We start from the raw sequence: 27,194 nt of genomic DNA, 5'->3' as shown, positions 1-27,194 counted from the left end.
ACTGTGGGCTCCTCCAGGATGGGCATCTTTTGTCTGCTGTGTTCACTGCTCTCTCTTCTGTGCCTTGAAGAATTCTGCCCAGAGTTGTCTTATACTAAGTCATGCACATGAATACTGCACTCATAATATGGTGCAACTTTTTTTCACCAGTTACAGGATAATATGCTAGATTTACAAAATAAAATATTTATACATTAGCGAAAAGAACTGCCACATGCAACAACATGGAGAAATCTTGAAAATCTAATGGTAGATGAAAAAGTAAGTCTCATGAGGCTACATACTGTACAATAATATTTTTATCGAACATAAGTGCTAGCAAGATATAAAATATCAGTGCTGGAGAGATGGCTTAGTAGTTAAGGTGCTTGCCTGCAAAAGCCTAATGACAAAGTGGTACATGCATCTGGAGTTCGTTTGCAGTGGCTAGAGGCCCTGGTATGCCCATTCTCTGTCTCTGCTTGCAAATAAATAAAAATAAAATATTAGATATATATAACTGTGATAAAGCAGGGAGGGCTTTTTGGTTTGTTTTATAAAATTTAAACATGTTTATAGGCTGTATTGGTATATATTCTAGAGAAATCAAAATTGGAACTTAGGCAGAACCTTTTCATGAACATTGATAACAGTTTTCCTCATGTTCTCATAGGTAGCCCAGTTAAAAATGAACCAGATGCCTCCACTAAGCAATTGAATGGTTGTTCCTTTGTACAATGGAATCTGCAATAATTATAATAAATATTTGGTAAATTGAACGATTTGTATGGATCTCAAGAATTATGCTCCATGGAAAAAAATTCTTTCTCAAAAACTTAAGTACTATACATGATTCCACTGTAGTTTAGATTGGTCTTGAATTTGTGAACTTCCTACCTCAGCATCTTGAATACTGGGTGGCCTCTGCACCTGGGTCTAATATTGTTGAGGGGGAAAACCCCAAAGTTGTATGGATAGAAAGTGGCTACCAATGGCGAAGAAAGAGGGTGACTCTGCCTATAAAGGCCATAATGAGGGATCTTTGATAGAACTGTTTTATAATTTGGTGCATGCTGTTTTGTAGTGTTTTGTTTGGGAAGTGCTGAGGATAGAATCCAGGGCCTTACCCATACTAGGCATGTGATCTCCCATGAGCTCCGTCCCTTGCATCCACCCCTTGTTCTGTATCTTAACAAATGTAAATACTCGAATGATTAGTATAGGAATTAAACACAAATAAGTGTCTGTAAAATTGGTGAAAATCTGAATCAAGGCACTAACATTGTGGTAATGTTAATTTGGGGATTGTAATATTTCATGATAATCAAAATATTATGGGGAAAACTGATGCAGGGTCTGTTGGATTTTGATTATTTAGGACTGCGGGTATGGTGCATATACATGTAATCCCAGAACATTTAACATGCTTACCAGACTCTGTGGGAAGCTGCATTACTGGATGAGTTGTATAGCAAGGTGGTCAGAAATCACTCTCCAAACCCTGGAAGGACTGAACACCCTTATCTGATTAGACCTGCTAGTGCTCATGGCCCCCACCAGAGCCCATGTGAAATCTAGATTCTTAGAGGCTAAAGATGGAGGAAAAATAAAATAAAGTGGAAATTTAGAATTTAGCTGGTAGCGTGGCCAAGCCCTCTAAGGCACTGGATTAAGAACCTAATGTAGCCAGGCATGGTGTTGCACGCATTTAATCTCGGCACTTTGGAGGCAGAGGTAGGAGAATCACTGTGACTTCAAGGCCACCCTGATATTACATAGTAAGTTCCACATCAGCCTGAGCTAGAGTGACACCCTACCTTGTAAAGCCAAAAAAAAAAAAAAAAAAGTAATGTGGGCCAGAGAGATGGCTTACCAGTTAAGGCACCACCTATGCCAGATGCATAGAGTGGCACATGTGTCTAGAGTTGGTTTTCAGTCACTGGAGGCCCTAGCACACCCATTCTCTCTCTCACACACACACTCTCTCTCTCAAATAAAAGGAGGACCTAATATTTTAAATGATCTTGCTTGAAACAATTAATTTGATAAGTAAAAAGCATGAAGGGTTTTTTGTTTGCTTGGTTGTTTTTTTTTTTTATAAGTGGGAGGGGCTGAGAGAGAATGAGAATGATTAAGGCCACACCGTGGCTTCCTGCCAGTGCAAAGGAACTCCAGACATTATGCCACTTACTGCATCTGGTTTTATGTAGGTACTGAGGAGTTGAACTCAGGCATCAGGGTTTGCAGTTAAGTACCTTTAACCACAGAGCCATCTCTCCAGTCCTTTGTTTGTAGGTAGGTTAGCCCAGGCTGACCTGGAATTCAGTGTAGTCTCAGGCTGGCCTCAAACTCATGATGATCTTACCTCTTCCTCTGGAATGCTAAAGGCATGGGCTATTTGATTTTAGATTGGACTTGTGGGGCTGGAGAGATGGTTTAGCTGTTAAGGCCCTTGCCTGTGAAACCTTAGAACTCAGGTTTGATTCCTCAGTACCTGTGTAAGCCAGATGTACAAGGTGGCACATACATCTGGAGTTTGTTTGCAGTAGGCCCTGGCATGCCCATTCTCTGTCTCTTTTTCTTTCTCAAATACTTTAAATTGGACTTTTGATTCCAGAAGTTGGTATCAACAGAAAAGTTGCAAAAAAAAATCATAAATTTATAAATGAATTGTTAAGGGAAGTTGAAGAAAAATTCATTCAATAAATTTTTATACATGCCTGTTTTGTATTGAGCTTTGTACTAAGAATTTGTATTAAGAATTTCTGGACTGCAGGAGTCCAGAAATTGTTGATAAAGGATGTTGTGGTTAGAGGGATGAACCAAATGCAACAAAGGTAGGGTCTCTGCTGACATGGAATTCACTATGTTGTCTCAGGGTGACCTTGAACTCACTGTGATCCTTCTACCTGTGCCTCCCGAGTGCCCAGATTAAAGGCATATGCCACCATTGCCTGGCTTATTATATATAATTCTTTCCTTCCTATCTTTCCCTTTTTTAGTGGTACTAGGGATTGAACTCCAGCTATTTTATTTATGTATTTATGTATGTATGTATGTATGTATGTATGTATTTGACAGAGAAAAAGAGGGAGAAAGGGAGAGAGATTGGGCATGCCAGGGCTCCAGCCACTGCAAACAAACTCCAGAGGCATGTGTCCCCTTATGCATCTGGCTTATGTGGGTCCTGGGGAATCAGACCTGAGTCCTCTGGCTTTGCAGACAAACGCCTAACTGCTAAGTCATCCCTCCAGCCCTCAGGCTTTTAAAAAAATTAATTAATTTAGGTTTTTTGGGGGGGGGGCCTCTTTTTTTGGGGTTTTTTTTTTTTTTTTTTTTTGTTTTTCGAGGTAAGGTTTCACTCTAGCCCAGGCTGACCTGGAATTCACTATGGAGTCTCAGGGTGGCCTCGAACTCACAGCGATCCTCCTACCTCTGCCTCCCAAGTGCTGGGATTAAAGGCGTGCGCCACCACGCCCGGCTAATTTAGGTTTTTTGAGGAAGGGTCTCACTCTGGCCCAGGCTGACTTGAAATTTACTGTGTAGTCTTGAGAGGCCTCAAACTCATGGCGATATTCCTGCCTCTGCCTACTGAGTGCTGGGATTAAAGGCATGCACCACCATGCCCTGCTGCTTTTTTAAAAAATAAATATTTATTAGAGAGAGAGAATGGTTTCACCATGGCCCCAGCCATTGCAAATGAACTCCAGATGCATGTGCCTCCTTGTGCATCTGGCCTACATGGATACTGGGGAATTGAAGCTGGGTCCTTAGGCTTTGCAGGCAAGCACCTTAACCGCAAAGCCATCTCTGCAGCCCATCAGCCTTCCCCCTTTTTTATTTTATTTATTTACTATTTTATTTATTTTGGGGGGTTCTGAAGTAGGGTCTCACTATGGCCCAGGCTGACCTGGAATTAACTGTGTAGTCTTGGGTAGCCCCTAACAGCAGTCCTCCTGCCTCCCCAGTGCTAGGATTACAGGTGTGTGCCACCCTGCCCAGCTCTTTTTTTTTTCTTTTAATTGATTTATTTGAGTGAGAGTGAGTAAGTATGGGCATGTGGTGCATGGCCTTTTGCTGGTGCAAATGAACTTGAGGTGAATGTTCCACACTGCATCTGCCTTTACATGGTATTGGGGAATCGAACCCAAGTCCAACAGTCTTTGCATTCATGCATTTTAGCTGTTTCTCCAGCCCCAAACTCAGGTCCTTTTGTGTGTGCTACACAGTGCTCTACTACTAAGCTATTTTCTCTGCCTGCTGTTTACTTTTTTGTTTGTTTGTTTTTCAAGGTAGGGTCTCCCTCTAGCCAAGGCTGACCTAGAACTCACTATGTAATCTCAGGGTGGCCTTGAACTCACAGCGATCCTCCTACCTCTGCCTCCTGAGTGCTGGGATTAAAGGCATGCGCCACCATGCCCAGCTCTTTACTTTTTATATTAAGAACAAGTCTCAGCTGGCCTTGACTTCTCTTTGTAGGACCAGGTAGACTTTGAACATGAACTACTGCTTCAGCTGGGATTGGATCCAGGTCTATACTACTGGGTCCAGTCTGTATATAATTTTTCTTACCTAGTATTATTTTTATGTGAACTGTCAAAAGCCAAAGGACCCAGGTCTGATTCCCTTCATCCCCTGCAACCAGGTAGTTTCACTGTAGCCTAGGCTGACCTAGGCCTACTCTGTGTCCTCAGGCTGTCCTTGAAAACTCCTCTTGGCATCCTCTTGCCTCACCCTCTTCAGTGCTGGGATTAAAGCCATGCCCTTCCCCATGATGGCCTTTTTTTTTTTTTTCTTTTTGAGGTAGGGTTTCCCTTTAGCCCACGCTGACCTGGAATTCACTATGTAGTCTCAGGGTACCCTTGAACTCATAGTGATCCTCCTACCTCTGCCTTCCCTGCTTCCATGTTCTCTACCATGCCTGCCTTTCTTTCCTGGTGTGTTTGTTTATTATTATTTCGTTTTTCGAGGTAGGGTCTTGCTCTCTAGCCCAGGCTGACCTGGAATTCACTGTAGTCTCAGGGTGGCCTTGAACTCACAATGATCCACCTACCTCTGCCTTCAGAATGCTAGGATTAAAGGCATGAGCTACCACGCTTGGCTCCTTTTAAAAACTATTTATTTATGTATTTGAGAATATGTACTCCAGGGCCTCTAGCCACTGTAAACAAACACCAGACACATGCACTGCTATGTGCATTTGGTTTACATGGGTTCTGTCTGGGGAATTGAACCTAGGTCCTTAGGCTTCCCAGGTTAACTAGGAACTCACTCTGTAGTACCAGGCTGGCAGTCTTCCTACCTCTGCCTCTCAGGCACTGGAATTAAAGGCCTGGTTTAGAGGCATATTTAAATGCAGATTGGGGGCTGGGGACATGGTTCCCCTAATCCTTGGACATTCAAAATGACAAGACCTACAGGAGAAAGGAAGAAAGAATAAGTAAAAGAGTAAAAGAAATTTAAGTCGGGTTTGGTGGCGCACTCCTTTAATCCCAGCACTGGGGAGGCAGAGGTAAGAGATCCCTGAGTTCGAGGCCACCCTGAGACTACATAGTGAATTGCAGGTCAGCCTGAGCTAGAGTGAGACCCTACCTTGAAAAACCAAAATGAATAATAATAATAATAAATAAAGTAAATAATAATAATAAATAAATAAAAGAAATTTAAAACATTAGATGAATTTATTACTCTGAGCTGCTATAAGGAATGATTAGGTTTAAGTGTCTGTTCTGTTATTTTGTGACAGATTATATAACTTCTGAATTAAGTTTTCTTGTTCAATGGGGATAATACTGATTATAAAGACAAAATAACAAATCCAAAAGTCCTGAAACAAAAAGAACTGGCTAACATACAATAATTGCCTGACCAGGAAACAAATGGGCCACCTCTCTTTGTTTATGCCTAGCTTTTCTTTAGCTCTTGGGACATCTAAGGTCCCCAGAGGCCCAAGCAAAGATCACTTCAAGGAGTTTTAGAAATGTTGTTTGTCTAGAGCTTGGCATGGTGGCACACACCTTTAAAATTCTGAGCACTGGGAGGCAGAGGTAAGAAGTAACCCTGTGAGTCTGAGGCCACCTGAGATTACACAGTGAGTTCCAGGTCAGCCTGGGCTAGAGTGAGACCTACCTTGAAGGGAAAAAAGGGGGGGGGGGGGAGAAAGAAATGTCTAGAAAGTACTTTTACCTGAGGGTAATTCTTTTTTTTTTTTTTTTTTTAAAGCTATGTAACCCTGGCTGGCCTGGTACACTCTTATGTAGCTAGCCCAGGCTGGTCTTCACTAAACCAACATCCTGCTGAGATTACAGGCATGCACAACTAAACTTGGTTTAGAGTAAGCTATCTTGAGGAAACTTTGTTTTTCTTGTTTGGTTTTTTGAGCTTTCCATTAAGTCTACTATAGCTCACCAATGAAAGTAAGACCAAAGGGGGGGGGGGCAGTTAAAAGGAGAGGATTGTCTTACAGCTCAACACCCGAGGCACCCATAAAGCCCATTCATTGCTTTAGTGTGCATGTCAGTGTCTGGGTATAAATTGTACTTCCTAAAATTTTATGAAGTCAGCTCTTCCACACTTAAAGTCCTCCCCACCCCCCTACCCCATCCCCACCCACCCATTTCCAAGTAAAAGGCACCAGAAAAAGCATGAAATTTGAAGTTAGAGAAAGCAGCCTGGCTTTTAATCTTTGCTTTGGGACTTTAATAGCTTTGTGACCTAGAAGTAGCTATTGAGCCTCTCTTGAGTTTTCAGTTCCTCTGTGGGGGTATAACAGTTATTTCACTGAGTTTTGTTTTTCAAGGTAAGGTCTCACTCTAGCCCGGGCTGACCTGGAATTCACTATGTAGTCCAAGGGTGGCCTCAGACTCACAGCATTCCTCCCACCTCTGCCTCCTGAGTGCTGGGATTAAAGGCGTGTGTCACCATGCCCAGCTCCAAGTTATTTAAAAAAAATTTTTTAAGTTTATTTATTTGCAAGCAGAGCGGGGGGGGGGGATGGGCACATCAGAGCCTCTAGCCACTCACTGTAAATGAACTCCACATGCATGCACCACTTTGCATCTGGTTTACATGGGTACTGGGGAATAGAACACTGGTGGTTAGGCTTTGCAGGTTTGCCTTGACTGCTTAGCTGTCTCTCCAGCCCACTGAGTTGTTTTTTGAGGAAAATGAAATATTTGAATGGCGCTTGCATTTACCAGATGTTTGTTAAAGCATGAATAAATGTTGAGCTACTTCATTTTCATATATGGAAGATTATCCTTGCTGAAGGCCTTTGGTTGCTTCAAATTCTTAGTCTTTTTTTTTTTTAATGTTTTGTTTATTTATTTGAGAGACTGAGGGAAAGAGGCGGAGAGAGAATGGGTGCACCAGGGCCTCTAGCCACTGCAAAGAAACTCCAGACACACGTGCCACCTTGTACATCTGGCTTGTGTGTGGGTACTAGGGAATTGAACCTGGGTCCTTAGGCTTCTCAGCCGCTGTCATCTCTCCAGACCTCCTCTTTCACTTTCTAGGCTAAATAATTAAGCTTTTGTCTTTTCAGCTCTGTGAATCACCATTCTCTGAGAAACTGAAAACAGTAGGCAAAGAGGCTGTAAGATCCAGTTAGCTAGTGTAAAATATAGTAGAAGAGTCCATGTCTTAGGGAGGCCCTAAATTCACAGTAAATGTGTAAATAAAACCTTTCTACTATAATCAGTTTTCCAGTCCTGCTTCCTTCCTGTTGGACAAATTTTTGTTGGGCACATGGACGGGCTTTGCATCTTCATGTCCTGGCTAAGTAAGGTGTCTAGAAAGTAATCTAAGCTACAGCTGAAGGATCTAAATACATGGCAGCAGTTAAGGAACACTGGATGGGGTGGGGTTGGGGGGCAGCTGGGGAGATGACTCAGCAGTTACTGGCCCCAGTTTGATTCTCTAGCACCCATGTAAAGCCAGACACAAAATGTGGAGTATCTGGTTTGTTTGCAGCAGCAAGACACTGGAGTGTACATGCATACACAAACAAATTAATAAAAATATTTTTTAAAAAAGAAGAAATGGGCCTGGTGTGGTGGCGCATGCCTATAATCCCAGCACTCCAGAGGCAGAAATAGGAGGATCGCCATGAGTTTGAGGCCAGCCTGAGACTACATAGTGAATTCCAGGTCAACCTGAGCTCTAGAGTGAAACCCTACTTTGGACCCCCCTCCCCCCAAAGAAAAAGAAGAAATGGGAGCCGGGCGTGGTAGTGCACACCTGTAACCCCAGCACTCGGGAGGCAGAGGTAGTAGGATCACTGTGAGTTCCCAGTGAATTCCAGGTCAGCTTGAACTAGAGTGAGACCTACCTCAAAAAAAAAGAAAGAAAGAAAGAAAGAAAGAAAGAAAGAAAGAAAGAAAGAAAGAAAGAAAGAGGTATAGTAAAATATACATCAGTACCCCATTCTTAAAAGCTCTTTGGTGATGTTTGCAAATCAGAGTTGTAGTATCCTTTTTTCCCCTCTCTGATTTTTTATTTGTTTTTTCAGGATAGGGTCTCATTCTAGTCTAGGCTGCCCTGGAATTCATTATGTAGTCTCAGTGCTGAGATTAAAGGTATGTGCCACCATGCCTGGCCTACAGTTACTTTTTTATGACAGAGAATGGGCATGCCAGGGCCTCTAGCCATTTCAGTTGAACTCTATATTGTGCGTATAGCATCCTTCACATATGTTGTCACCTTACATGGGATCTGGGGAGTTGATCATGATCAAGCGCCGTAACTGCTAAGCCGTCCTGCAGCCCTGTGCCTATAAAACAAGAAGGCCATAATCAAATACCAGATGTTCAGAAAAGAGTGAATTGGGCTGATCTTGGTGGTGCACGACTACTGGGAAGGCAGAGGTAAGATTACTGTGAGTTTGAGCTCACCCTGAGACTACATAGTGAATTCCAGGTCAGCATAGGGTAGAATGAGACCCTACCTTGAAAATACAAACCAAAATGAATTAGTTAATTACATTTTTAAAAACATTTTATTTGTTTGAGAGAGAAAGAGGGAGTGAGGCATATACAGAGAGAGAATGGGTGCATCAGGGCCTTCAGCTTCTGCAAATGAACTCTAGATTTATGGGTCACCTTGTGCATCTGGTTTACATGGGGCCTGGGGAATCGAACCTGGGTCCTTTGGCTTTACAGGCAAATGCCTTAACCGCAAAGCCATCTCTCCAGCCCCGATGAAACTTTTAGATATTAACTAACTTATTTGCAAGCAAAGGTAGAGAGAGAGAGAGAGAGAGAGACAGACAGACAGACAGACATTGACTAGCTGGCTGGCTGTCTGCCAGCCAGGGCCTCTTGCCATTAAATATGAACTCCAGATGCATGCACCATTTTGAGCATCTGGCTTTATTTATGTGAATCAGCCCCAAGTTGCTGCAACATCTCTCTGGCCCTTTCTCTCTCTCTTTTTCTTTTTCTTTTCTTTTCTTTTTTTTTGGTTTTTCGAGGTAGGGTCTCACTCTAGCCCAGGCTGACCTGGAATTCACTATGGAGTCTCAGGGTGGCCTCGAACTCACGGTGATCCTCCGACCTCTGCCTCCCAAGGGCTGGGATTAAAGGCGTGCGCCACGATGGGCCCTTTCGCTTTTCCATACATATTTAATTAGTTAATATGAGGGAGAAAGAGGAAGAGGCAAAAGAAAAAGAATGGTTGGGGCTGGAGAGATGGCTTAGTGGTTAAGGTGCTTGCTTGTGAATCCTAAGGACCCATCTGGCTTTGTGTATTTTATTTGAGAGAGAGGAGTGGAGGAGAGAATAAGTGTGCCAAGGTCTTTGTACAGCTAGCTTACGTGGATCCTGGGGAATCGAACCTGGATTCTTTGGCTTTGTAGGTAAGTAAGTGCCTTAATTGCTAACCCATCTCTCCAGCCCCTGCCTCTATTTTATAAATGAGGAAATTAAAATATAGAGCAATGGCCAGGTGTGGTGGCGCACACCTTTGATCTCAGCACTTGGGAGGCAGAGGTAGGAAGATTGCTGTGAGTTTGAGGCACTCTGAGACTACATACTGAATTTCAGGTCAAGCCTGGACCAGAGGAAGACCCTACCTCGAAAAACCAAAGGGGGCGGGGAATATATATAGAGAGAGCGAGAGTGTGCAAGCGTGCAATGAAACACTTGTCTAAGTTTACGTAACTAATGAGTAGCAGAATCAAGAACCAGTTCTTTCAGACTTGACTAGTATCCAGAAGGCACTACTGCCAGAGTGGAAAGAGATTGGGTGTGTTCAGGGTGGTTTGGCTGTCAAAGTAGAATAGTAATCCATTACCTATTTAGATTACTGTTTTTTTTTGTTTTGTTTTGTTTTTGTGATATGTTCTTGTTCTAGCCCAGGTTGACCTGGAATGCACTATGTAGACTCAGGGTGGCCTTGAACTCATAGCAATTCTCCTACACCTGCCTTCTGAGTACTGGGACTAAAGGCATGTGCTACTATGCCCTGCTTTTGTATTTTTTCTTTTTTAAAGATTGTTGACAACTTCCATAATTATAGACAATAAGCCATAACCCCCCCCCACTTTCCCCTTCACAACCCCATTCTCCATCATATTCTTTCCCTCTCTCAACCAGTCTCTTATTTTTTTATTTTTAATTTTTTTTTACATTTTATTTATTTGAGAGAGAGAGAGAATGGGCATGCCAGGGCTTCTAGCCACTGCAAATGAACTCCAGATGCATGTGCCACCTTGTACATCTGGCTCATGTGGTTCCTGGGTAATCGAGCCTCAAACCAGGGTCCTTAGGCTTCACAGGCAAGTGCCTAACTACTAAGGAATCTCTCCAGACCCAGTCTCTTATTTTGATGTCATCATCTTTTCCTTATATTATGGTGGCTTTGGGTAGATAGTGCCTGGCACTGCAAGGCCATGGATATTCAGGCCATTTTGTGTTTGGAAGAGTACATTGTAAGGAGTCCTGCTCTTACATTCTTTCCGCCATCTCTTTAGCAATGGACCCTGAGTCTTGGAAGGTGTGATAGAGATGTTTCAGTGCTAAGCACTACTCTGTCACTTTCCAGTACTGTGGTACCTTTTGAGTGATCCCATAGGTCACAGCCATCTGGAAACAGAAGCATCTCTAACCAAAAGTGAGAGTAGCATTAATACATGGGTATGAACGTTAATAAAAGTGTTTACAGGGCAGTTTGGTGAGCATAGTATATATATTTAGTCAGATACCAGCCGATGTTACACCTCTAGGGCTCATGACTACCCCTGTCATAAGTTTTCAATATCAGGCATGTATTCCCTCCTGTGGAGTGGGCCTCCGGTCCAATTAGAACGCGGTTGTTTTCCCCCATAATAGACATGCCACTCACTTTTGGACCCCTTGACTCATTAGGCCTGGCTGGCCAAACTTAAGGCGTTCAGTGTCCACTGATGACTCTACATTGATGACTTCTGTCTCTCCCATGGCATTGCATGCAGGGTAGCTTTTGTCAGCTTTATGTCAACTGGTCTACATGAAGAAGATTTTTAGCTCAGTAATCTTGCTGCCTAAGCATACAGAGTCTTCAATAGGTTCTTACTATCTATTCCTGGTGGGAAACCCAAGAGCCTTGACAATGGCCTATAATGTTTTGAGAGTATCAGGGACCTCCCTAGCCAACAACTTATTGGAAGGTATCTCATCCCTGGCACTGACATTCCTCTTGATGAACATTTTGATTTGTTTGATTCCGTTTTCATCTAATTACCTGTCTGTTTTTTACTTTTTTAGTTTAGTTAAATGCATTTCCTTTTTGTGCTTGCACATTTATATGTAGAGTGTGTGTGTGTGTGTGTGTGTGTGTCGGGAAGCAAGAGGAGACGGTAGGGTGTTCTTTTTTCACTTACTTGCATATTGCCTTGAGACAGGGTCGCTCAATGCAGAGCTGCTTCCTGTCAGTGAGCCCCAGCTTGTCAAGTTCCATCTTGATGTTGGGTCCATACCCTCCTACTCCAACACTGGGGTTACAGGCATGGGTGACATGCCCAGCTGTTTATGTGGGCTCTTGGAGCCAACTTTGGTGGTGTTTGGCCCCAAAGTCCTTGATGCTTAAGTGACAAGTGCTCTTAACTGCAGAGCCATCTCCACGGGCCCCTTTTTTTGGAGGGTGTTATTCTTTGAGATAGCCCAGGTTGACCTGGAACTGACTGTAGCCCAGGCTGGCCTCAAACTTACAGGGATCCTTTTGTCTTACTATGTGCAGCTCTTTTAAAACTTACTTTTGAAATTTTTATGCATACATACATATAAAATGTATCTTGATCACATTCACCCTATTACTTTATCTTTTTCTTATCTTCCCACTAACCCCTTCTTCCCAGCTAGACCCACTTGCACTTTATTGTCTATTTTCACTTTTATTGTGATCCAGTCATATTTAGGATTGCTTGTAAGAGTATGGATAGGGGATTACTTACCAAATCATGGGCAACTTGTGGCAACAACATTGAAGAAAGTGTCTTCCTTTCCCAGCAACCATTAACTGACAGAAACGTAGGTGAGGGTGAATGAGCAAACTGCTCTTATTGGAAATAGTGTTTGGGTTGCCTACTCAGTCAGTCTTTCACAAATTTGGTGCGTTCACCCAGTCTATATACAATTAAACATTGTATGAACTATTTATATGGTAATTGTTACCATTTTAAACACTCTTGGCAATTGGCCTTTATGTGTATGCAAAGCAGAAATAACTTGTTTTCTTTTTTTAATTTAGAAATTGAGAAGATTCAGAAGGGAGATTCAAAAAAAGATGATGAAGAGAATTACCTGGATTTATTTTCTCATAAGAACATGAAGCTGAAAGAGCGGGTTCTGATACCTGTTAAGCAGTATCCAAAGGTAAGAGAAAAGTAACTTACTTCCCTCAGTTCTTGTTACAGGTAGGAAAATCATTGGCTGAGTTGGCAACTTCTGTGGAATGTGATGTGCCAGAAATGGAGCTTGTGAAGATTCCTTTCTGTCCCAAAGTCCTGTTTTTGGCAATTAAAGTATTAGTCAATAACTAATAGTATAGCTATGGTTAGAAAGGCAAAATAAGCCAGGTGTGGTGGTACACAACTTCAAATCCCAGCACTTCAGGCAGCGGTAGGCGGGATAGACATGAGTTAGAGGCCACCCTGAGACTACATAGTAAGATCCAGGTCAGCCTGGGCTAGAGTAAGACCCTTTCTTGAAAAACCAGAAAAAGAGGGGGAGGTCAAGATAATTAATATTTTAGTGATCAAAATGAGGGCTGGGAGATAGCTCAGTCAGTAAAGCGTTTGCCTTGCAATCATGAGAACCTGAGTTCAATCCTCAAAACCTACATAAAAACACTAGCTAGGCAGGGTGGTACACATAGCAATCTCAGTGCTGGAAAGAGGGAAAGAGGAGGGAGCTGGGTCTCACTGGCCAGCCAATCTAGCCTAATTGGTTTGGCAGGCTCCAGGCCAATGATAGACTGGATCTCCAAAAAGGGGAGGAATGGGCAAACAGTATTCCTGAGTAATGATAACCAAAGTCATCCTCTTCCCTATGTCTTCCACATACATACATGTACACATATATTCATTAAAAATTTTGGGGGGCTGGAGAGATGGCTTAGTGGTTAAGACACATGCCTGTAAAGCCAGAGGATTCTGATTTAATTCCTAAGGACCCAAATGCACAAGGTGGCACATACGTCTGGAGTTTATTTGCAGTGGCTAGAGCCCCTGGTGTACCCATTCTTCCTCCTTCCCTCTCCCCCCACATAAAAATTTTAAAAATTCTCAGAGTGGCCTTGAACTCACTGTGATCCCCGTACCTCTGCCTCCAAAGTGCTGGAATTAAAGATGTGTGCCTGCCACCATACCCGGGTATTTTTATTTTTATTTTTCTGGTTTTTCAAGGTAGGATCTCACTCTAGTCCAAGCTGACCTAGAATTTTCAGGGTGGCCTTGAACTCATGGCTATCCTGTGTCTGCCTTCCAAGAGCTGGGATTAAAGGTGTGTGCCACCATACCCAGCTTTTAATTCTTTTTTACTTATTTAAGAGAGGGGCCAGATAGAGAGAATCACACCAGGGCCTCTATCCACTGCAAATGAACTTCAGGCACATGCACTAACTTGTGCCTCTGTCTTATGTGGGTACTGGGGTATCAGAACTTGGGTTCTCAAGCTTTGAAGGCAAATGCCTAAACTGCTAAGCCATCTCTCCAGCCCTGTTATTTCTTTTTGGCTTTTCAAGGATCTCATCTAGCTTATGCTGACCTGGAATTCACTATGTAGTCTCAGGGTGGCCTCGAACTCACAGTGATTTTTTAGCCGGGTTAAAATTAAGTACTTTTTTTAACAAAAAGAAAAAATGGAGCTGGGCATGGTGGCGCACATCTTTAATCCCAGCACTCAGGAGGTAGAGATAGGAAGATAGCCATGAGTTCGAGGCAACCTTGGGGAATCCAAGTCAGCCTGGGCTAGAGTGAGACCCTACCTTGAAAAACTAAGAAAATTTTTTTTTTAATTTTTTTATTTGAGGGACAAAGAGGCAGACAGAATGGGCATGCCAGGGCTTCTAGTCACTGCAAATGAGCTGCAGACATATATGTCACTTTTTGTATCTGGCTTATATGGGTCCTGAGGAATTGAACCTGAGTCCTGAAGCTTTGCAGGCAAGCACCTTAACCTCTAAGCCATCTCCCCAACCCTTAGTTTGCTTTGTATAGAAGTACTTTCTCCTGTTAAAAAATATAATATTTGCAATCAGAGACAGGAGAGAGAGAACAGGCATGCCTAAGTCTCCTGCTGTAGTTGAACTCCAGATGCATGCACCACTTTGTGCATTTGGCTTTACATGGTCACTGGGGGAGTCAGACCTGAGTTGTTAGGCTGTACAGGCAAGCACTTTAAGTGCTGAGTCATCTCTCCAGCCTTTTGGGTTTTTTTTTTTTTATTTTGTTTATATATTTATTTAAGAGTGACAGAGAGAAAGAGGCAGATAGAGAGAGAGTATGGGCGCACCAAGGCCTCTAGCCACTGCAAACGAACTCCAGACACGTGCGCCCCCTTGTGCATCTGGCTAACATGTAGGTCCTGGGGAATCAAGCCTTGAACCGGGGTCCTTAGACTTCACAGGCAAGCGCTTAACCACCAAGCCATCTCTACAGCCCTATTTTTAAAAATTTGTTTATTTTTATTTATTTATTTGAGAGCAAGAGAGAGAATGAGCGTGCCAGGGCTTCTAGCCTCTGCAAACGAACTCCAGATACATGCGCCCCCTTGTGCATCTGGCTTACATGGGGCCTGGAGAGTTGAACCGGGATCCTTTGTCTTTGCAGGCAAATGCCTTAACCGCTAAGCCATCAAAAGAGTGTATTTTTGATGTATGGTCTCACACTCGTTCCAGGCTGGCCTCACAGCAATCCTCTTACCTCTACCTCTGAGTACTGGGGTTAAAAGCATGAGCTACCACGCCTGGCTTCTTCTGTTTTTTATTTTTTATTTTTTCATGAGAGAGATAGAATTGGCACACCAGGACCTCAGCCACTGGGATTGAACTCCAGATGCATGTGCCATCTTATGTACGTCTGTAACCTTACACTTACGTCACCTTTTGCATCTGGCTTATGTGGAATTTGGAGCGTCAGAATGGGCCTTTAGGCTTCACAGGCAAGCGTCTTAACTGCTAAGCCATCTTTCCAGCCCAACTTCCTCCTTTTATTTTTTTATATTTATTTATTTTGGTTTTTAATTTTTTTCTAAAAACTTTACTTTTATTTATCTATTTGAGAGAAAGAGGCAGAGAAAATAGGCACGCCAGGGCCTCCAGTCACCGTGAACGAACTCCAGGCGGATGTGCCAGCTTGTGCAGCTGGCTTTCGTGGGTCCTGGGGAATTGAACTGAGGTCCTTTGGCTTTGCAGGCAAACGCTTTAACCACTAAGTCATCTCTCCAGCCCCTATTTTTGTTGTGGTAAGGTCTCAGTGTAGCTCAGACTGACCTGGATTTCACTCAGCAAGCAATAGGGAGGCTGATATAAAGAGGGTTGTAGCAAGTTACAGGTCACCCTGAGCTAGAAGTGAGATCCTGACTCAAAAAATAAGTTTAGTAAAGTATTAAGTATTGGACTTGGAGAGGTAGCTTAGTGGTTAAGGTAGTTGCCTATGAAGCTTAAGGACCCAGAGTTAATTCCCCAAATCCCATGTAAGCCAGATGCACAAGGTGACGCATGTGCGTAAAGTGGCACACATGTCTGGAGTTTGATTACAGTGGCTAGAGGCCCTGACGTGCCAACTCTTTCTCTCTTTTGCTCACTCTCAGAAAGTAAACTAATAATAATAAAAGTATTAAGGGTTGTGGTGAATTATAGAAGGAGTACTGCAGACTACATTTTGAAATCCAAACTCATATGTTAGTAATTGCCACTTGCTAGTTACATAACCTTCAGCTGACCATTTAGCAAAATGGAAATATTTAGTGTACATATTTGTTGAAGAGAGTATATCTGGAAATTTTAATAAATGAATGTGTATTTAGAAATCACTTTTTTCTTTTGATATTCTGTCAGTTCAATTTTGTGGGCAAGATTCTTGGACCACAAGGGAATACAATCAAAAGACTGCAGGAAGAAACTGGTGCAAAGATCTCTGTGTTGGGAAAGGGTTCAATGAGAGACAAAGCCAAGGTAAGTTCGTAGTAGTGAGGCAAACTAATAACCTGATACCATCTTAGTTGTTGTCCAGTGTCTACTGTGGGTGCCTTGTAGAAACATTCATTTCATTGGGTGCATGCACTTACTTGCCTGACAGCCTTGGTAGAGCCTGGATGTGTTCTCTTGATTATTTTCTTCCTGACTTTTTGGCTGCATAATAGAATTTATAGTAGCTTCTTCAGTGTTAGTAAACTTAACTCTTAAAAGCTTGGAACACGAACTGGGTGTGCTAAACTTATCCAAATTAAAGACAGTAAAATGTGAACAGCGTAGCCCTTTCCCCTGATGTGAAAAGAATGTGGCCAGTAGTGTTGTGAGTGCAGGTGAGTGTGGGAAATTTGATGATTTGTTTTCTAGCCAACAGCTGGAATGTGAGACCTGCTTTTAGAAAAGAATGTATTCCAAAAGGAGCCATGAGTAGTCATAAAAGAGCCTACCTGACATTTCTTCTTTCCCATGCCATAAAACATAATGTAGTGTCTGTTTTATTTTATTTTTTGAGGTAGGGTCTTGCTCTAACCCAGGCTGATCTGGAGTTCACTATGTAGTCTCAGGGTGGCCTTGAACTCTCCACGATCCTCATACATCTGCCTTCCACGTGCTGGGCATGTGCTACCATGCCTGGCTCAGTTTTTACCCCTCCCCCCAAGATAGGGTCTCAATCTAGCCCAGGCTGACCTGAAATTCACTATGTAGTCTGAGGCCTTGAACTCACAGCGATCTTCCTACCTTTGCCTCCCAAGTGCAAGGAGAAAGGGAATGATAGAAAATGAATGAGTTCACCATGGCTCCTTAACACTGCAAACCAACTCCAGATTCATATTCCACTTTGTGCATCTGGCTTTACATGGGTAATGGGAAATTGAACCTAAGCAGTCAAGATTTGCAGACAAGTACCTTTAACCTCTGAGCCATCTCTCCAAAGCTTTTTTTTTTTCTTAATATTCACTGTTTTTCTCAGCTATTGAGGTCTTGTCTTTCTAACCTAAAGGTAAAGGAGCTGTTTTCTCTTTAGTTTGCATGATGAGATATTTCCCTGCATTTTTCCATAGGAAGAAGAGCTTCGCAAAGGTGGAGACCCCAAATATGCCCATTTGAATATGGATCTGCATGTCTTCATTGAAGTCTTTGGACCCCCATGTGAAGCTTATGCTCTTATGGCCCATGCCATGGAGGAAGTCAAGAAATTCCTAGTACCAGTAAGGAGACACACATGCACACACAACTTTTTAAACTTTTATTTATTTATTTGAGATAGAGAGAGAGAGAATGGGGGCAACCCGGGCCTCTAGCCACTGCTAATGAACTACAGATATGTGTACCACCTTGTGCATCAGGCTAATGTGGGTACTGGGGAATTGAACTGGGTCCTTAGGCTTTGCAGTCAAATGCCTTAAGCATTAAGCCATCTTTCCAGCCCAAGAGACACATTTTTTATCTTCTGAGCAGAGAAGAAACGAGGGACCATGCAGTTAGGAAGGCAGAGATTCTATTACTTAAAATTAGCTCTCCAAGTACTTAACCTTCCTTTTGAATGTAGTTTTCATTAGTGTGCACTGGTGTCTGTTGCGAAAACCTTGCGTCTAAAAAAGAAAGTCTTCATTCAGTTTAGTGTTCTGGTACTCTTGTGGAACGAGTATTAGAAAAATGCCTTAATGAATTCCAGGTCAGCCTGGACTAGAGTGAAACCCTACCTTGAAAAACTTTTTTTAAAAAATGCCTTAAGATAGATTTCTGTTCTTGGGTATGTGACATTAATTTCTAACCTAGCATACTCAAGGGTGGTATTTACTCAGAATTTGATTGGAGAGGACCTTGTCTATCTGTGATCCTGCCTATCTATCATCTATTCATCCATCTACCTAACTGTGGGTAGGGGGTGCTCCAGGGTCTCTTGCTTGCAACTGGATGCCTATCTGACTTTATATGGGTAGGTGGAGAATGGAGCCCAGGTCAGCCGACTTTGCAAGCAGGTGCCTATAACGCCTGAGCCATCTCCCAGGCCTGTCCTGGAATATTTTGAGCTTTTTCATGTTTTGGAGTATTTATGTATATATTAAATGAGGTCTCTTGAAATGGGTTTCCAGTCTGAAAGCTTTATTGTTGACAAAATCTCATGTAGCTCAGGTAGGCCTAGTCACTAAAGTAGTAGCCAAGAATTTATTTGAGAGAAGGGGGGAAGGCATATATAGAGAGAATGGGTGTGCCAGGGCCTCTAGCCACTGTAAATGAACTCCAGACACATGTGCCACCTTGTGCATCTGGCTTATGTGGGTCCTGGGGGATTGAACCTGAGTGCTTTGGCTTTGTGAGCAAGTGCCTTAACCAGCAAGCCCTCTCTGTACCCCATTGATTAATTTTTCTTCGTGGCAATTTTTCCCTTTGAGGTGTTACACATTGAAACATACTAAGCTTGCCCATATTTCTGAAGTGTAAAGGCAATGCACATCTCTTGATTGATAGTCTCTGGCCATTTCTTCAATGGGATAAGTTTAGAAGGTTTCCATGTACTTGGGAGGCAGAGGTAGGAGGATTACTGTGGATTCAAGGCCAGCCTGAGATGACATAGTGAACTCCAGGTCTGGGCTACAGTGAGACTCTACCACAGAATAAAAACAACAAAAAAGGATACATGTTAGGGAGATGTTTCCTCATGTGTGGCAGGCAGTTGGAAGAATCTGAGCAAAGAGCTGCCATCGATTATTTATTTGACAGAGAAAGGGGGGAGAGATAAGAGAGAAAGAGAGAGAAAGAAAGGGCGCACCAGGACCTCCAGCCACTGCAAATGAACTCCAGATGCATGCGTTTCCTTGTGCATCTGGCTAAACATGGGCCCTGGAGAATTGAACCATGGTTCTTTGGCTTTTTTGACAAATACCTTGACCACTGAGCCATCCCTCCAGCCCACATATTTTATTTTTATTTATTTATTTATTTGACAGAGTGAAAGGGGTGGGGGAGAGAATGGGTGCTCCAGGGCCTCCAGTCACTGCGTATGAACTCCAGACACATGGGCCAATTTGTACATCTCACTAACATGGGTCCTAGGAATCAAACCTGAGTCCTTTGCGGCAAATGCCTTAACCACTAGGCCATCCCTCTAGCCTATCCTTAAAGCTTTTTAAAAAATATTTATTTGTATGTAGATAGGTAGATGGACAGATGATAGATAATGGGGTGCATTTGAGCCCCTTGTTACTGCAAACAGACTCATGATACATGTTTCATTTTGTGCATATGGTTTTATGTGGGTACCAGAGAATCAAACCCAGGTCATCAGGCTTTGAAAGCAAGTGCCTTTAACCACTGTGCTGTCCAGCTCTCTTTAAGTTTTGTTAGTTTGTTGTTGTTGTTTTGTTTTTAATTTACTTAAGAGAAAAAATACTGGTGCCATGTTCTCCTGTCATTGCAAATGAACTCCAGACACATGTTCCACATTGTGCATCTGCCTTTACCTGGGACCTGGGGAATTAAACCTGGGCCATCAGACTTTGCAAGTGCCTTTAACCACTGAGCCAGTCACACCAATGTAAGAAGCAATACTGATGTGTAGGGTCAGAGAAATTGAGTTAGGAGAGACATTGCTCTATCTAGTAACTGCAATCTTCTGTTCTTGAAACTGTCACTAGAAATATGTGATGTACCAAGTTTGAATAACTCAGTAGGAAATGTGTGAAAAGAAATTAAAAATGGTGTTTGGTTATGTTTTTAGTTCTGGTTTTTTCACATGCCTGACCTGACCTTGTGTTTTTCCTCTTAAGACAATATCATGGATTTGTATGGGAATATATATATCTGGTAGATGAACAATATTGTGCTTTGGTCTGAAGGTATAAAAATGGATCTTGGACAGGAGAGATAATCAGTGGTTAAAGTTCTTAACCTGCAAAGCCTAAGGGCCTGAGTTCAATTCCCCAGTACCCATGTAAAGTGAATTCCAGGTCAGCCTGGGCTAGAGGGAAACCCTACCTCAAAAAAAAAAAAAAAAAAAATGGGGCTGGAGAGATGGCTTAGCGGTTAAGCACTTGCCTGTGAAGTCTAAGGACCCTGGTTCGAGGCTCGATTCCCCAGGACCCATGTTAGCCAGATGCACAAGGGGGCGCACGCGACTGGAGTTTGTTTGCAATGGCTAGAGGCCCTGGCACCCTTTCTCTCTCTGTCTATCACTCTCAAATAAATAAATAAAAATAAACAAAAATTTTTTTTAAATGGTGGAGACTGAGGAAGACTAAATGTTAACTATTGACCCCACACACCTACTTACATGTATACTTATATACATTCACAAAGAGAGAATGAGGGGAAGATGGGGAGGGGATGATATTGATAAGAAAGCTAGGTAGAGACCACACCCTGAACAGCTTTATTTGAATAATGAGGGGTCTGTTATCAAGACTTTTCTCAAAGAAGTGACAGGTAGGGTTTATTTGGACTTCATTCTGAGACTTCATCTGGCTTTCACAGCCATTCTTCATATCCAAGGCTCATGGGCTAGATAACTTTCAGTAGGTAAAGATATTAAGCAATATTCTTCTGTTATCATTCATTCCCAGGATATGATGGATGATATCTGCCAGGAGCAGTTTCTAGAGCTGTCCTACTTGAATGGAGTACCTGAGCCATCTCGTGGACGTGGAGTGCCAGTGAGAGGCCGAGGAGCTGCACCTCCTCCACCTGTTCCCAGGTAAAAATTGTCAAAAGGGGATGTAATTTCATTGCTAGAACTCTTTCATAATGGTGCATATAAAAAAAAAAAAAAGTTTTCTTGTTGTTTGAGGTAGGGTTTCGCTGTAGGTCAGGGTGGCCTTGAACACATGGCAGTCTTTCTACGTCTGCCTCCCAAGTGCTGGGATTAAAGGCATGCGCCACCACACCCAGCTTCCTTTCTCTGTTTTAAAGACTTACATAGACTATTTTATTAAGAGAAGGAAAGAGAAAAGAGCTCACATGGGAATTAGGGGTCACCCTCTCCCCCCCCCATGTTAGCCCAGCTGAACAAATTAAAAGATCAATGATGCTCTTAACTCTAGCATAGGATTTATAAGTTGCATCAAGTATGAAAATCTAGGTCTTGGGAATTTTGACCATAGTCAAACACTATAGTTCTACTAAGATGTCAGTTTTAATACATTTTTCGAATTTTTAGTTTTTTTCTATTAGAGACAGAGAATGGGCACACCAGGGTCTTCTAGCTACTGCAAACAAACTCCAGACGCATGTGCCACCATGTGCATATGGCTTACATGGGACCTGGAGAATTGAACGTGGGTGCTTAACTGCTAAGCCACGTCTCCAACCAAAACTTCATTTTTTATTTTGGACAATTATTTTATTTCATTATTGTTTGTTTTTTGAGGTAGGGTCTCACTGTGATCCTCCTACCTCTGCCTGCCAAGTACTGGGATTAAAGGTGTGTACCACCTTGCCCGACTTGGACAGTTGTTTTTAATGATCTAACTTCAGAATTTTACCATTTGTGGTTAACATTTAAGTAGTGATTAGATTATGTAGACCTGCCCATGTGCATCCTTCTGTCTGACCTGGAGAATCTCCCAGTGTTTGTATCTTAAACAAGTATACATTTTTTGACCTTTCATAATAATCTGGATAATGCATCATACAATCTGTCTATCTCCAGGTTTGTGTGAACAACTGAGAACATGAAAGTGACCTGTTCATTAGAAATCTCAATTTAAGATCGAATCTTTTTTGTAGGGGCCGTGGTGTTGGACCACCTCGAGGTGCTTTGGTGCGTGGAACGCCAGTAAGAGGTGCCATCACTAGAGGTGCCACTGTGACACGAGGAGTGCCACCCCCACCTACTGTGAGGGGTGCTCCAGCACCAAGAGCTCGAACAGCAGGCATCCAAAGAATACCTTTGCCTCCACCACCTGCACCAGAAACATATGAAGAATATGTAAGAGTTTTTTGAATAGTACACTATTCCAGGTTGAATAAGGTCTAAGCCCTTTATGTAGGTGGGAACTATTGATAAAATTGGAATCTTCCTCCTTGTGTAGTGAATTTTTTGGCTTTTTGAGGTAGGGTCTTGCTCTAGCCCAGGCTAACATGGAATTTGCTATGTAGTCTCGGGGTGGCCTCGAACTCACCATGATCCACCTCCCTCTGCCTCCCGAGTGCTGAGATTGAAGGCATGTACTACCACGCCCAGCCTTTTTTTTGGAAATGTTTTGTTTGTTTTTGGAGGTATGGTCTCACTCTAGCTCAGGGTGGCCTTGAGCTCACAATGAGCCTCCTACCTCTGCCTCCCAAGTGTGGGATTAAAGGTGTGTGTCACCACGCCTGGGCTTTAAAAACTTTTCATTTTTAGACATGATTATGAAATGAAAAACAAGCCATTCTTTGCCATAATGTTTTACTATGGAATTTTCTTCTATTGCTAATATTAAAACCCAACTGTATATTTTGCACTTGGCTTCACATATATTTGTTTAGGTCTTATCTTTCTTCACTGTTCCATAGTGGGTGTTAATATTATGGTGGAAAACTTTATGTCCTGTTATCCAAAAGCCCATCACATCCTTTTCTACACTGAAGGGAACTACACTGTGTGATTGTGACCTTGTCATTTATTTCTGCCAGGGCTATGATGACACATATGCAGAGCAGAGTTACGAAGGATACGAAGGCTATTACAGCCAGAGCCAAGGGTGAGTCAAGCAATAGAAGTGATGTATAATGTCCTCAGCTTAGATGGATGAAATTGGAGGAAATGAGAGTTTAGGCAGCACAAACTTTAAAGGAGTAGTCTTACATTTCATATGTATCTCCTTTTTGATACCTTTGAGGTATATACCTGGGCTTTTGCTAAGAAGTATCACACTCAAGTTTTTTTTTTTTTTAATATTTTATTTACTACTGAGAAAAAAGAGAAAGAGAATGGGCATACATGGGTCTCTAGACATTGCAGACAAACTCCAGAGGCATGAGCCATCTTGTGTATCTGTGGGTACTTGGAAATTGAACCTGGGTAATTTGGCTTTGTAGGCAAGTGCCTAAACAGCTAAGCCATCTCTCCAACTCCCCAATTAAAATTTTAATAAATAAGTTACAAACTTATTGCTATAACCTAGGTGTTTTTGTATAGTTCTGTAAGGAAAAAAAAAGCCGCCTACATCAGGAACAAAACATTTCTTTTCCTATTTATTCTCTTCTAGTAAGCCATAATTAATCTCAGTTTAGGGTTGGAGAGATGGCTTAGTGGTTAAGGCATTTGCCTGCAAAGCCAAAGGATTCATGTTCGATTCCCCAGGACCTACATAAGCCATATACACAAAAGGGACATGCTTCTGGAGTTTGTTTGCAGTGACTAGAGGCCCTGGCATGCCCATTCTCTATTTGTCTCTCTGCTTGCAAATGAATAAAATTTAAAAAAAAAAAAAAAAAAGCCAGGCGTGGTGGTGCAGATTGCCATGAGTTCAAGGCCACCCTGGACTACATAGTGAATTCCAAGTCAGCCTGGGCTAGAGCAAGACTACCTCGAAAAACTAAACACACACACAAGAATCTCAGTTTAGATTCTGTGTGTGTGTGTGTATGTGTTTTATCTTTAGATGTATGGGTATCTCTATAGTTATCAAACTGTGTGTGTGTGTGGTCTATAGGTTTTGGAAATATTTGTAGGCTTAGGGATGAGTTAGAATGGACATGTTCTCATAAGATAAATGTAAAAGATGGAACTACTAAAACATTGTTACTCCATAACTTTCTAACACTCCATCTTTGTCTTTCAGGGATTCAGAATATTATGACTATGGACATGGGGAGGTTCAAGATTCGTATGAAGCTTATGGTATGTTTTTATCTATTGGTCAGAATGTACAAGTTTGTGCCTGGGAAAATGATGGTTGACTGAATCATTGGGAGTCAGGCAGTCACCACACCGGTGGAGAAATCGTTGTGTTGATAGGACTATAAGGAGTCCTACCCTTATTGAAATGTTATGGGTATATGTCTTAAAGTAGGCCTTAGCTCCACTTGGAGTAGACTTCTCTTGCAATTAGGCATGAGATACCTAAAGCTGGGGCTTTCTTTGGTGCTGATATGATACCTAGGCCATGTTGAGAGAGAATAAGAATGGGCATGCCAGGGTGTCAAGCAGGTCATCAGAGCAGGGCAAAAGTAGTGTATGTTAGAATCAAGGATGTTGCAGGGCAGGAGCAAAATCAGGGCAGTACTACCTCCAAGTTTCTTACTAGGCTGGTGTTGCAGTCAGGTTCGCATTGCTGGCAGAAATCACCCAACCAGGAGCAGCTTTTGGGAAAAAAGGGTTTATTTTGGCTTCCCTACCCAAGGGGAAGCTCCATGATGGTAGGGGAAATGATGACATGAGCAGTGGGTAGACATTATTTCCTGGCCAACCTAAGGTAGACAATAGCAACAGGAGAGTGTGCCAAACACTGACAAGGGGGAAACTGGCTATTGTATCCATAAGCCTGCCCCCAATAATACACTGCCTCCAGGAAGTGTTAATTCCCAAATCTCCATCAGTTGGAAACCTAGCATTCAGAGCACCTAAGTTTATGGGGGTGCCACCTGAATCAAACTATAGCTGCCCTCACACTTGCTAAATAGGCAACCTTGAACTGTTTCTTGTATATCTATCTTCCAAGAGGTGTGATTACAGGAGTATGTCACCATGTCCTTCCTATCCTCTCTGCTCCTCCCCTCCTCCTGTAGGGTCTGGCTCTAGCTCAGAGTTGACCTGGAATTCACTGTGTAGTCTCAGGGTGGTCCTGAACTCATGGTGATCCTCCTAACTCTGCCTCCCAAGTGCTGGGATTAAAGGCATGTGCCACCATGTCCATTTTTATGTGGTGCTGGGTATCAAATCCAGGACCTCTTGCATGTAGGCAAACATTCTACTAACTGAGCTCCATCCTCAGCTCAGCTCTTGATACCATGAGAACAACAGAGGCAGATGTGGTAGCAGGACCCAACCACCTTCCCTGAGGTCTGGTTGAAAACATATTACTCGTGTGTCCTCAAGAGCTAATTTATAGCCTCCTGTTAACGGGCTCCCAAGGGTGTGTCATGTGACTTTTCATATAGAGAGAGTAGAGTTAAATATAAGGTATTTTTAGGATACCTAAGGGACTTCCAGATAGTTGCTGGCAAAGGGCTCAGCCAGTTAACAGTTCACATTAAGATATTTGTTTAGCTGGCCATGATGAGGCATACTTTTAATTCTAGCATTTGAGAGGACAGTCACTTCCAGGTCAACCTTAGGTGGAGTGAGACCCGGGAGGTGCGGGGGACAGGATACTTGTTTAGTTTCTCTCTATTCCTACTTGGGAAAAAGAACCCTATGGGCCCCATTGTAGGCAGCTCAGGTCAGCATTTTGGCATGATACATTAAGTAGCCAATCACCTGCGTGCCTCTCAAAAAAATTTTAACTTCTATTTTATTGACAACTTCCATAATTATAGACAATAAACCATAATAATTCCCTCTTGTTCACAAATCCACTCCATCATAAATTTTTTATAAATATTATTTAAATGCATGTACATGTACATGGGCACACTAAAGCAACTGAGCACGATGCTTTTGCTATTAAAATTTTTTAAAATATTTATTTATTTAAGAGAGAATGGGCATGCCATGGCCTCCAACCCCTGAAAACGAACTTCAGACTCCTGCGCACTACCTTGTTCATCAGGCTTATGTGGTCCTGGGACATCGAACCTGGGTCCTTTGGCTCTGCAGACTAGCACCTTAACCATTACGCCATCTGGTATATGTAAGGCCAGCCTTGGCTACATGAGACCCTGTCTCAAATAAATACACAGGCAAAGCCATAAAAATACATATTAGTTCAAGCACTCAAGAGATGGAGGCAGGGCTGGAGAGATGGCTTAGTGGTTAAGCACTTGCCTGTGAAGCCTAAGGACCCCAGTTCGAGGCTTGATTCTCAGGACCCACATTGACCAGATGCAGAAGGGGGTGCATGCATCTGGAGATTGTTTGCAGTGGCTGGAGGCCCTGGCGCACCCATCCCCCCCTTCTCTCTCTGTCACTCTCAAATAAATAAAAATAATAATAATAAAAGAGATGGAGGCAGGCCAGCTGGGCTATAGATAAGCTCAAGATTAGCCTGAGCTACACGGTGAGACCTTGTCTCAGAAAAGTGAGAATAAAAATAAGTCCATAAGCCAAGTATGGTGGCTTACACCTTTAATCCCAGTACTTGGAATGCAGAGGTAGAAGGATCAAAAACATAGTGAATTCCAGTTCAGCCTGGGCTAGAGGGAGACCCTACCTCGGGTGGGGGGGGTTCAATTAAGGGGTAGGTTGCTGCTTATACTCCTAGTATTATGTTGCTATAGTTAGTTAATTTGTTCTGATGACTGCCTTTATAAGAGAATAGGCAGAAGAGGGGGACTCTGGGGCCTGAAGAGGTTAAAGGCATGTATATTATTATAAGTGCCAGCTTATTATGTTCAGTTCCCCAGCACCTATGTAAAGCCAGGTGTACAAAGTAGCACATGCATCTGGAGTTTGTTTGCAGCAGCAA

At 42.6% G+C, this 27,194-nt stretch overlaps 1 protein-coding gene across 1 annotated transcript in view; it reads left to right on the top strand.

The window, feature by feature from the left end:
* Khdrbs1 (KH RNA binding domain containing, signal transduction associated 1) overlaps positions 1-27,194 on the top strand; it is a 35,372-nt gene that overhangs the window by 5,968 nt on the left and 2,210 nt on the right. The window contains exons 2-8 of the mRNA XM_012950310.2: positions 12,703-12,827; positions 16,513-16,629; positions 17,709-17,855; positions 21,210-21,340; positions 22,372-22,573; positions 23,260-23,327; positions 24,411-24,469. Coding sequence (XP_012805764.1) covers positions 12,703-12,827; positions 16,513-16,629; positions 17,709-17,855; positions 21,210-21,340; positions 22,372-22,573; positions 23,260-23,327; positions 24,411-24,469 — 849 coding nt within the window. The remainder of the gene's footprint in view (positions 1-12,702; positions 12,828-16,512; positions 16,630-17,708; positions 17,856-21,209; positions 21,341-22,371; positions 22,574-23,259; positions 23,328-24,410; positions 24,470-27,194) is intronic.

Source organism: Jaculus jaculus, chromosome 5 (assembly GCF_020740685.1).
Source record: "Jaculus jaculus isolate mJacJac1 chromosome 5, mJacJac1.mat.Y.cur, whole genome shotgun sequence".
NCBI classification, from domain to species: domain Eukaryota; kingdom Metazoa; phylum Chordata; class Mammalia; order Rodentia; family Dipodidae; genus Jaculus; species Jaculus jaculus.
Note: the sequence above shows the minus strand (reverse complement) of the source record. Positions and strands in the feature narration are given on the sequence as shown.